This window comes from Chelonia mydas, chromosome 10, assembly GCF_015237465.2.
Source record: "Chelonia mydas isolate rCheMyd1 chromosome 10, rCheMyd1.pri.v2, whole genome shotgun sequence".
Classification (NCBI taxonomy): domain Eukaryota; kingdom Metazoa; phylum Chordata; order Testudines; family Cheloniidae; genus Chelonia; species Chelonia mydas.
This window is the reverse complement of record NC_051250.2, coordinates 43,828,181-43,838,990: the sequence shown is the minus strand read 5'-3', so window position 1 is coordinate 43,838,990 and position 10,810 is coordinate 43,828,181. Positions and strand designations below refer to the sequence as shown.

The window sequence follows — 10,810 nt, the reverse complement described above, 5'->3', positions numbered from 1 at the left end:
CCCAGCTGCAGGACGAGCTCCCTGGCCCCTCCCTTGCCCGGTTCTCCCCCTCCCCACCGTGCCCCTGCCCATCTCCATTCTGAGGAGGTGCCAGCCCCCGACCAGGTGCCGGTTCGCTCTCATGGCAGTGCAGGCCCAGGCCCAATCCTCAGGAAATCAGGAGTGAGAAGGAAAAGAAAGAGCCATCCTGAGTGGTCCCCGAAGGCTGACCTCCTCTCCCCTCCCCCCCGACAGCAGGACACCCACCTCACATGTAGCCGAGGCCTCGGGGGTCTGCACCTCTCCATTCCCGGCTGCAGCACCCCGCCTGGGGCTCCTCTCACCCCCTGCAGAGACGGGCACGAAATAAAGGTAATTAGGTGCCTAACTCCCATTGGTTTCAATACCTTTGAGTCACACAGCCTTGGCAGATGATGCACAAAGGGCATCTTCCTGCAGTGCCAGCCCCTCCCAGCAAGGAGCAGCTGTGAAATCACCCGTTTTCCTTCCCCACCATGAGCTCGCCCCGCTGACCCCAGCTGCGGGTGCCAGTCCACAGGCTGGGCCAACACAGGCCTGGCATGCTGGGCTCCCCAGGGACTCTGCCAGCAGGAACAGCACAGGGCAGCGGGATGTGGGGCCTGGGCATCTCCTGGAGCCCTGTCCCCTCTGCCCTGGGGACATGACCTTGGACCCCTCCAGCCAGAGGAAAGGCTGCCCATCCTGGCGCTGACGGAGCCCAGGGCACGCAGGGCAGGGCTGGGCACACTCAGTCACCCCCAACCCTTTTGCAGTGAGTCTCTGGCCCTGATCCCTGCACTGATCTCACCACTTCTCTGGTATTGTCCCCTAGGCCTTTGCACATCCTCCACCCCACCCAAACCTGCACCCAGATCCTGCCACACGGCTTGGCAGCCAGTCCCCTGGGGAATGGAGCCTGGGGGAGAAGGCAGCTGCTGTTGGGGTCCCCTGGCATTTCCGGCCCCTCATTCAGGGATCCAGCCCAGAGCCGCCCTTCCAAGGAGTGGGACTCCAGGGGCTGCAACCCCACCTGCCTCCCCTCCCCACAAGGTGAGCTGGGGCTGGGCTGAGCAGCCCTGGGTAGCAGGTACCTGCAGGATGTGTGGCTGAATCCTCTTCAGCATCTTCCTCTTCCTTTCCAGCTTCCCTGGGCCCTCTGGCTGGCCCAGCCAGTGCCCCTGGCCCCAGGACAGCTGAGTGTGCCAAGGGACCACCAATGGGCTGCGGCTGATCCGAGTGCTGAGCAGGGAGAGAAGGGGGTGGGGAGAGAAGTGGGGACGGGGGAGTGACAGAGGGAGACAGGCAGGGGGACCAGAGACCTGGATCTGCTGGAACAGGGGGGTAAGTAACTCACAAGGGGATGAGGTTGCTTGGAGCAGGGAGCTAATACTCACGGGGGAGCAACACACCGGGGGTGCAGAGGAGCAGAAGCTCCGAGCTGATGGGGGGAGGACACTAGAACCCATGGCCCGAACTCGCGACCCCCCCACTACAGCCTGCATGGGGGGCGGCTCAGCCACCCCATCCAGGGTGGATCCTCAGTTGCGGGGAGAGTCTGCTGTGCAGCCAGGTCGAGGGCATCGAGCATTTTCGGGGTGACGGGGACTCACCTCTGGGATCGGGAACCCCCCTTCAGGTCACACCATGGACTCTGCCAGCCCTTCCCCGAGCTCCCTTCCTGCTGGTGGCCCCTCCTGGGCAGCCCCCGCGCCAGAGGGGAGCAGCCCCTCTGAGCATGCAGCAGGGCTGGATGGGGCGCAGTCGCTGCACTGGGACAGGAGGAATGGGGTTATTCCTGGCACTGAGTCCCTCCCTCCCCCATCCCCTGGGCCAGCGTGCAGTGCCGGGGAGTCCCCCTGCAAGCACAGCTGGGCACAGAGTCTGTGGGGTCAGCTCCTCTCCTGGGCCCGCTGGGCCCTCACCTGGGTGGCCACGTCCCTCCGCGGCCACGCCTTCTCCTGCAGGAACCCGTCCAGCTCTGCGATGTGCAAGTCCCGGCTCCTCAGCTCGGCTTCCAGGCAGGCCCGCTGAGCCCCACTCTCCTGCTCCAGGCTTTGCAAGCGTCTCTGCACGGGCAGGGAGGGCAGGGCTGGTTAGCAGGGCACCCGGGCCCAAGGGACAGTGCGGCAGGAGCAGCACCAGGGAGAAGAAGGTCCCTCTCCCCACCCCAGGATTTGGGAGCTGCTACGGGTGGTGGGCCAGGGCAGTGCCAGAAGCCGACTCTCCATCCCTTCCCCATGCAGGGCCTAGGGGCACCCCTCCCCGCTGCCCACCTGGGTGCTCTCCAGCTGGGCTCGGGAGAGCCGGCTCTCCTTTGCCTTCATCTCGCTCAGCTGCTGCAGGTCCTTCAGCTGTCGTTCCTTGGTCTCCACGTCTGGAAGAGACCGACAGCCGCCGGGTGTGAGAGGGCACTTCTGTCAGGCCCTCGGGTGGCAGTACAGGGCAGTGTCCCCAGGGGACCCCGAGCAGGGACTGCCTGCTGCCAGCAAAGACCCCAGGCCAGGGGTCAGCCAGAGCCCCACTGCAGAGCCTGGCAGGTGGGAGGGCCAGGAGAGCTGAACGCTGGGACTCACAGGGCACCCTGGGCTCCGATGCTGGCATCACCCGCATAGTGGCTGGCCTGGAGACTGCTGCTCACGCGCCTGCCAGAGGCCTTGCTGCAGGGCCTGCGTGTGGCCAGCCATGGTGCGTGGTGGAGAACTGCAGCCACGGGATGCAATGCTGGGGAGCCCAGAGCACCCCAGGCCTTTATACCCGTGTCACAGGGGGTGGGACACAGCCCCTCACCTGCTTGAGCCTGCAGGAGCCTGTGTTTGATCTGGACCACCTCTTCCTTAGCCTTGTCTAAAGCCTTCTCCACTTGCTTCCTGTGGCTCCTGAAGGACAAATCCCATCTTGCCCGATCATTGCCAGCGCCCCAGGCCAGCCCCTGCCCAGCCCCACCCTGCCCAGTTGCAGTCGGGGGAACCTCCAGGGTAGAGTACCTAGGAACACGTGTGCAGGGCAGAGAGCCTGTTTCAAGGGGGTTCAGCACAGAGCCCAGCTCTTCAGCCTGGCTGTTCTGGCCTGTCCTGCCTTGGCAGAGGGGTGTCAAGTACACAGCCTCTCTCTGGGACCAGCTGGTTGTTGGCACAAATCCCACAGTCCCCTGCCCTGCGGCTACAGCTTCTGTGCCTTTTGGGGTCAAACATAGCCTGCCTCGAAGGGGAGCTGCTCCGTTGAATGGGACCCACTCAGCAGGGGGCTGGTCTCCTGCGAGTTGTCTGGGCTAGTTGTTCAGAGCCTGCTGGCCTCAGCTAACAGGCCTGGGGGTTTAGCTGTTAGATCCAGGAGGCCCAGACTCCCTCCTGCTGGCCTGGGGCACAGCGTGACATAGGGTGATCTGACCTTTCTACGGTCTTTGATTTCTTTCTCTCTCCCTAGGAAATACAGTTCTGTCAGCCAGACACAGTTGCTGTGTGTGGGGGAGACCCGAGCATGATGGACTGGCCCCTTTGCCCAGCACCCCTCTCTGTGACTGGCCTCAGGGAAATGGAGAACCCCGGACTCTGACAAAAGATTGACAGGGTCCTACTGGTCGTGTTAGGGGTTAAATGGGGCTGGACCCCCAGCTAGACTGATCCGCGTTAGGCTGCGTGCACATGGCCATCACCTAGCCAAGTTGCATAGCGACCATCCCGCTCAGCTGCTGAGGGAAGGTCATCAGTGTAATGAGCCTGGAGGTCTCAGCCTGCAGCAGGCTGTCTCCTCTACCCACTCCAAGAGCATGGCTGATAGCAGGTGCCAGGAGCAGCACACCAAAAGGGAGATCTGCCGGCGCAGGGTCCGGAAGGACGTAGCAGCAGGCAGGGCTGTAGTGGACACATTTGCCTGCCCAGCGGTACCTTTTCGGGCTGTGGGTGGCCAGGGCGCTGGTCATGTAGCTGACAATGTCCTTGCTCAGATCCGCCAGGCGGGACATGGCTGCCTCGGCCGAACTCAGAGCCGCTGTCACCTGGCAGCAGAGATGGGCAGCCCCTGAGACAGCCTCTTGCAGGGGTGGGGATGGGAGAGGGGCCTAGGGACAGTGCCCACAAGTGACTGCGGGCTGCCAAGTGCCCTGGGTGAAATGGGCTGGGGGGGCGGGGGGGCGCAGCCTAGTGCCCACATCCGATGGTCTGCTCCCAGCTGGCACTAACCGGCGACATGATGGGAGAAGCCCCTGGAGTCTGCCCCTCCCTCCACCTTTGACTCAGCTCCTCCTGGTCGGGTGCTGCTTGGTTAATCTCTCCCAGCACCCCGGGGGCATCCCTAGCCCAGAGCAACTGGCCCGCAGGAGTCTGGGCTTGTGGGCAGGCCCTAAGCAAACCGGTGGAACGACACTTCCAAGAGCCTATAAAAAGCAGCAGGAATGTGAGTGGGCAGGTGGCTCACACTGCCAGCAGCCAGTGGGCTGCTCATTGACATGGGGTTGTCCAGCAGGTGGGTGGCTATGTGGGGCTGGACAGGGTGCCCCGTGGGCTCTGGGGTCATGGCACTGCTGTGCCAGTCACTCAGCCCCAGGGATGGCAAAGTGGCTGCAGCCTGCTGGGCATTACCGTGCCAGCCACGTCGTCCATGTGCACGGGGAAGTCGTCGGGCAGGCTGTGGCTCTCCTCCGCCAGCCCGAGCTCCGCAGAGCAGCTGAAGAACTGCAAGGGAGAGAAGCGCGGGTCAGAGTCCAGCCTGCATCCCAGGCCAGAGGGGACAGCTGCTTGCCAAGGCCCAACTGGCGAGGCCCCAGCTGTGCCCATTTCAACCTGGAGCCTGCATCTCTGCACAGAGGCATTGCCACGGGTATGATGTTTGCCTCTAGGCCCCCCAGATTCTCCCCAGACCCCTGCACACCACGGACCCCTCTGACCTCTTGCAGCTGGCTCAGGAGGCTGTTGCGCTGCCCACAGGACTCCTGGTACCCCACGATGAAGACAGTCACTTGCTGCTGGTACCTCCTCTTCTTCACAGGGTCCCCCAAGACGGCTGCCAGCTGCTCCTGGGCATCCGGGAGAGAAACTCTGGGCTCATGCAGCCTGGAACAGCGCGCCCCTTCCCATGCTCAGGGTGTATGACGAATACACACCCCTGGCTCTCCCTTAAGGCTGTTCGGAGCCAACTGGGCCTGTCCTGCCTCACTCAGATCTCCAGAGCTCAGCCTTGGATAAGGTGGACTGTGGCCCAGATTCCTCTTTCTGCCCTCTCCCCAGACCCAGACTAGACCAGGGTGCAAGCCTTTGGCTTCCCTTGCTTGCCAAAGCAAGTCATTAAGTCCCATGTAATGTCCAGGCGGGTGTCTGGCATCGCTGCCGCTCAAGCATGGGAGTGTTACAAATATAATGATCCCGGGTTCTTATAGCACCTCCCATCAGCTCTCAAAGCCCTTGACACCCTCTGTAATTATGTCCATTGTACAAAGGGGAAACTGAGGCACAGCAAGGGACTATGACTTGCCCAATGTCATCTAGCAGGTCAGGGCAGAGCCAGGCCTAGAACCCAGGTCTCCTGAAACCCAGTGCAGTGCTCTTTCCACTAGACCACACTGCCTCCTGCAGGAATGCTGGGCAAAGAGCTAAAAACCCACCCAAACCAGTGGCTTGCACTCCCCACAATTCACGGGGGTCTCATTCACTAACATGATCCAGCCTAATTTGCACTTCACCAGGGCCTAGCACTCACAACACTCCTGACAGGGTGGGGATTTTCCTAGTTAAACACTTTCACTTGGCCAATCAAGTGAAAGGGGGAGGGATGGCTCAGTGGTGTGAGCATTGGCCTGCTAAACCCAGGTTGTGAGTTCAATCCTTGAGGGGGCCATTTAGGGACCTGGGACAAAAATTGGGGATTGGTCCCCTTTAAGCAGGGGGTTGGACTAGATGACCTCCTGAGGTCCCTTCCAACCCTGATATCCTATGATCAGGATGTACAAACAATCCCACGTGACAGTTTGCTGCAAATCCCCCTGCCCACGAGGTGCCCGAAGAGGGGCTCTGTGGCAGCACTCAGGGCGCAAGCCAAGGGCCACAAAGCCTGGCTCCGCTTCTGTACAGTGGGCACCAGCCACGCTGGCACCTTCTATAGCTGCCAGCCCTGGGGTTGCATCACCCCCAGCTGTGTGGCAGGAGCTGGGAGGGAGGAGACAACACTGGAGCCTCCTGTGCATGGGGCTGGGGGGAGGGCTCCTTAGGGTTGCAATCAGCCTCCAATCTGATTCGTTACTGCGCTGCCCTTAGCCCCCTCATTTCAGCCCTGCCTCCCCTCCCCTGACAGGAACTACCCCATGCAGGGGCAGGGACCTGTCTGTGCAGCAGCCCAGCCCTGGCGGCTGTTTCACCCTCGCCCTGTGGGGCAGGGGGCTGTGGAACAGGCCTGGGGAGAGGCACTGTGCCCTGTTGAACCTACCACATCCTCCACAATCTCCGTGGCTGCTTGCTGGGCAGAGGAGACCTGCTCATTGCGCTCATAGGCCTGCATCATCTGACAGGAAGTGAAAAGGTTAATCAGGAAAGGCCTGGGGGCACTGCCGGGTATGACACACATGCCACTTGCTGCCCCCCCAGACAGGGCCAAGGCCCATTGCTAGAGTTGGGGAGAGCATCCCAGCTTGAGCAGGCAGGGAAACGTGCCAGGAAGGCAGCTGCAAGCCCCTCACCTATGGGGATGAGCAGAGCTGGTAAGGAGAGCAGGAGCATCTCTGCTGAACAGGGGGGCAAGAGAGGAAAGCAGCAGAGGAGAGGGAAGGGAGCAGAAGGTGATGTGTAGGGAGCAAGGCCTGCCTGCCCTTTTTCTCTGCTGTAGAGATGGGGGAGGCAGCTCAGCCCTCTCTGAGCTACTGGTTCAGGCTCTCTGCAGACTCAGACATCCCTGCAGCAACTTCCTTTCACAACCATGTGGGCTACAAACTTCTCCCTTCAGCGGCAGTGCCCCCTCCACCCCTGCTACGGCTGGAAGCTGTGCCACGCTCGGGCCAGGGCGCCAGCAGGGAACAGCACGGGATCCCCAGTCGGGGGTAGCTTGCAGCTAGACAGGGATGGATGTATGGAAATGCCGTTTGCTCACAAGGTCAATCCGCGCCCGGATCTTTTCCAGCTCCTCCCTGGTTTCCTCAGCCTGCCGCGCTGCCTTGGAGTACGTGGTGGCTTGGATCACAGCCGGGGCAGGCCCGGCCCAGCTGTGGAGGCTGCTGTCCCAGCTGATCTCCATGGCCGCCAGCCTGGGCAGGAGGAGGCAGAGGTGATGAAGTGGGAGTCTCTGCCCCCAGCCTATGTAATTTGTTTCCTTGGCTTTGGGGTTTCTCTCAGCCCAGCTCTCAGATGATCCACAGATTTTCCTTTTCTCCCCCTTTCCACACATGGCCCCTCCTATACACACAGCTCAGTCCAGGAGGCTGGTTACGGGGCTGAGTCCCTCACTGACCCACCACTAGCTGCTCCATAAGCCGGCTCCTAAACCTTGGGGTGGGATGGGGAGTGCTGCGCCGTGTGGCATGCAGAGCGCTGGATTTGCTATTTACACCAGTCACCCCCTCTCTCACCCTTCTTGTTAACACAGCACCAAGGGGCAGAGATTGACGTGCTCACAGCCAGGCAGTTCACAACCATGTAGCTCTGGCCCGTGCTCACACGCTGGGAACAGACACACCCTGATCTCGCTTTAGTGGGCTGCGGGAGCAACATGCTCAGCGCTCCCACTCCTCACACACCATGGCAGTCACACCGCCTCTGGGCGTTTCCCTTCCTACCGCTCACAGCTGGACAAGGCAACGAGAGAGGCTGGGCCATTCCAGTGACAGCCCCCCTGCCCCAGGATAGACTGGGGACTCCCCAGAACACAGTGGGGCTCTGTATAATGCACAGGCATTAAGGTGTGAAGGGATCATGATGATGATCTAATCTAGCCTCCTGCACAGCACAGGCAAGGCAATCTCACCGAGATTCCTGCAGTGAGGCCATAGCTCCTAGAGAAAGCCATCGTTACTGGAGAGGCTGGGCATTAGATAGCTATGGCCTGTCAGCATAACCTAGCCTGTGCCAGAGGATTACAGACCTCACGAGGTTAGTGAGCCTCGCAGGCATGCAGGAGCTGGAGAGAAAACTTAAGAGGCAACGCACTGAGTGGAAAAGTCCTATGCTTGGAAGTCACTCACCTGCCTGGAGCTCCAGCATCGGCTGCTATTGAGTGAGTGAGTCGCACCGTGGGGATATTTTCCAGCCTGATGCTCACAATGGTTACTATAAACAGGTGTTTAGTAACTGCGTCCCCAGGGGAGAGTGCACACACCCCACAGCTTCTACGGAAGGAGGAAATGGAAAATCACCCACACCCAGGCCTTAGCCTCTGCTACTTACCTGGCCGCATCACTAGTGATCAGGTTGGCAAGGATGGAGGTTTTCACCATGGAATCCAAACCTCCTTTAACTGCAGTTTACTTGGCAATACCCTAAACTGACAGCAGTTCAGCTACCACCAGGCAGCTCTGCGAAGGGGCATGGTTCAGGTTTGGGTAATCGGCCAACAGCTGGGACGCTGCTCACTCTATAAGTCAGTCTAGCAGAGAAAGGTCTGACACCATCCAGGGGGTGGAAGCTGATGCTAGACAAATTCAGACTGGAAATAAGTGTAAATGTTTAACAGCGAGGGGAATTAACCATCGGAACAAATTTACCAGCAGTCACAGTGGATTCTCCAGCACTGGCTATTTTTAGATGGAGTGGATTTTTCTTTTAAGTTATGCTCTAATGCAACTAGCAATTAATTCTGCAAAGGCTTGTGGCCTGTCTTATACAGGTCAGACTAGATGGTCATAATGGTACCTTCTGGCTTTGGACCCCATGAATTAGCCAGGTTACTAGTCACACCTGAGATTACTAGAGACATTATAGATACTGTGTCCTTTTTGCTATTGATACGATTTGTTTCCACTCTGCACGTCTCTTGGACAATGGATCTAGTCAGTTTCCCATGTCAGATCTCAGGTGCTCCTATTTTGCATTTTTAGCATGTCTCCTACCTAAGAAGCTAAGAGCTTTGTGGTGACTCAGAGCACACCCCTCTGAGGACATCATCTTCACACGCCCACCTCAGGCACAGGGGAGGCCCACATTTCAGAAGTGACCCGACTGAAGACTTCTGTTTTTACTTCTTGACTGTCCAGAGCAGAAATACAACAACCAGCCAGAGAATCCAGAGCAGCTCATTTCCCCTGCTCCTCTCCAGCCCTGAGGACCCCTCTGTGGCCCTGCCACCATGGACATGGTCCGTCTAGCTGGGGCTATTGGAAGGGGACAGAGCATGCAGTGACTGGCCATGGAAGGTGGTTTATTTGGAGTGGAAAGTAGTGCTCACATACTGGGACTCACCAGCTTATTTCAGAGAAATTGACAGCACACACAATGAGCTGAATCTGGGACTTTTCAAACCCCATACAGCCACGGATGTGCTGGTACAGCCCAGGCCAGGAAACATCTCGATAAGGAGGCTGCAAGGAAGATTTAGTATGGAGGGCATCAGGGACAAAAACCCCCAGCAGAACCTCTCCAATTCACAGTAACCCCAGCGACCGCACTTCTGCATTCTGAAAACAAGGGTGTAACTGAACAAATCATCACAGAAAGCACTGTGTCCAAGTAGTGGCACCCCTCTCCTGGGCTTCCCCCTGCCTCGCTGCAAGCTCTTCTGAGACCCACAGAAGGTAAAGAGCCCCCGTGCTGCAGTGTCAGGGCTCAGAGCACACACTACCTGGTGTCCCTAGTTTGCTAATCCACCTTGGTTGACTGGAACTGGGGACAGAGTACTACTTAATGCATGCAGGGTGCTACCTCTACACCTGCCCCAGAGTGCAGGAAAGGTGTGTGTAGAGCACCCCCTCCGCAATGGTGGGTAGGTCAATCAGAAAGTACTAAGCATGCCAGCACCAGCACAAGGCATGTCTGGACCTCCTGTGAACACACTGTGATGCCTCCCATCCGGTAATGCATCACACAGCATGTGCCTCAGCATGGATGGCACTGCATGAGGCAGTACTTGCAGCTCATGTGCTGGGGAGACCGCTGACCTAGAGGAGACAAAGCCCATGGAACCAGAGAGCAACACCAGGACCTAAGGTGCCAGTGTGGTATTGGGGGGGGTGGGGGGGTGGTCTGCTGGGCTGAAACTCTCACCGCCACCCTGGTGATACACGGTAAGGGAGAGCTGGCAAGCTCACAGTCTCACCAGCTGGGCAGGAATTAGGGCTTGTCCACACAGGACAGTCTTTACCAGTTACTGGTATGATTGAACCAGTGTATTTAACCAACTTAGACATACCAGGGTAACTCTCTGGTGCTGGAATATGAGTGTGTCCATGTGGGGGTTACATGGGGAGAACTAGCAGTTTACATACACTGTCACTTACACCAATATTACCTTCCCTGTGCAGACAGCCCTCACGCCACTCCTCAGCACCTTCATCCTGGTGAGTAACACAGCGTTCAGGACCAACTGCTGTCCTTCAGAAGGGTCCAGCAGCCACTCCCCAGGGGGACAGGGCATAGCTACCATCCTCCCAGGAGACCAGAACTACTCTGCTAGGCTTGGAGGACAGTGCACTGTGTTTATCGCCCTCTGGTGGCTAGATACTGCATTCACAAACACAGTGACTATGGGTGCCCTGCAGAGGAAGATCATCCCCATACTCCAAAACAGTAGTGAAAGCCCCCACCCCTAGTCACTGTTCATGGGCCTCCTGCTCCTGTGACACTCCCTCCCGCAGTAAGGGCCAGTCAAGCCCCTCCCCTCCCCAGACACCCCAGCACTAGTG

General features: G+C 58.9%; 1 protein-coding gene across 5 annotated transcripts; it reads right to left on the bottom strand.

Annotated features, from left to right (window-relative positions):
• Positions 1–68: 68 nt before the first annotated feature.
• LOC122461959 (chromosome partition protein Smc-like) lies at positions 69–10,786 on the bottom strand. Of its 5 annotated transcripts, none has more exons than XM_043523846.1 (11): positions 8,159–10,783; positions 7,072–7,225; positions 6,415–6,489; positions 4,883–5,011; positions 4,578–4,670; positions 3,885–3,994; positions 2,788–2,876; positions 2,274–2,374; positions 1,923–2,066; positions 1,092–1,239; positions 69–326 (listed from the first exon to the last, which is right to left on the bottom strand). In XM_043523846.1, the coding sequence occupies exons 2-11, from the start codon at positions 7,213–7,215 to the stop codon at positions 157–159; spliced, it is 1,203 nt and encodes a 400-aa protein (XP_043379781.1). In that variant the 5' UTR covers positions 7,216–7,225; positions 8,159–10,783; the 3' UTR covers positions 69–156. The 5 variants fall into 5 exon arrangements, with proteins under 5 accessions (XP_043379781.1, XP_043379780.1, XP_043379779.1 ...); XM_043523845.1 differs by having other exon boundaries at positions 7,072–8,302; positions 9,372–10,782; XM_043523844.1 differs by having other exon boundaries at positions 7,072–10,782.
• Between the last annotated feature and the right edge of the window lie 24 nt (positions 10,787–10,810).

Bases quoted from the DNA above. Each gene is read 5' to 3' on its own strand.
- LOC122461959 (XM_043523844.1), bottom strand. From the start codon at position 7,365: ATGTGTGGAAAGGGGGAGAAAAGGAAAATCTGTGGATCATCTGAGAGC. The intron at 6,490-7,071 runs GTGAGCAAACGG...ACTTCCTGTCAG, and splicing joins TCCGGGCGCGGATTGACCTT to ATGATGCAGGCCTATGAGCG. The intron at 2,375-2,787 runs GTGAGGGGCTGT...GGTCTCTTCCAG, and splicing joins GCTCCTGCAGGCTCAAGCAG to ACGTGGAGACCAAGGAACGA.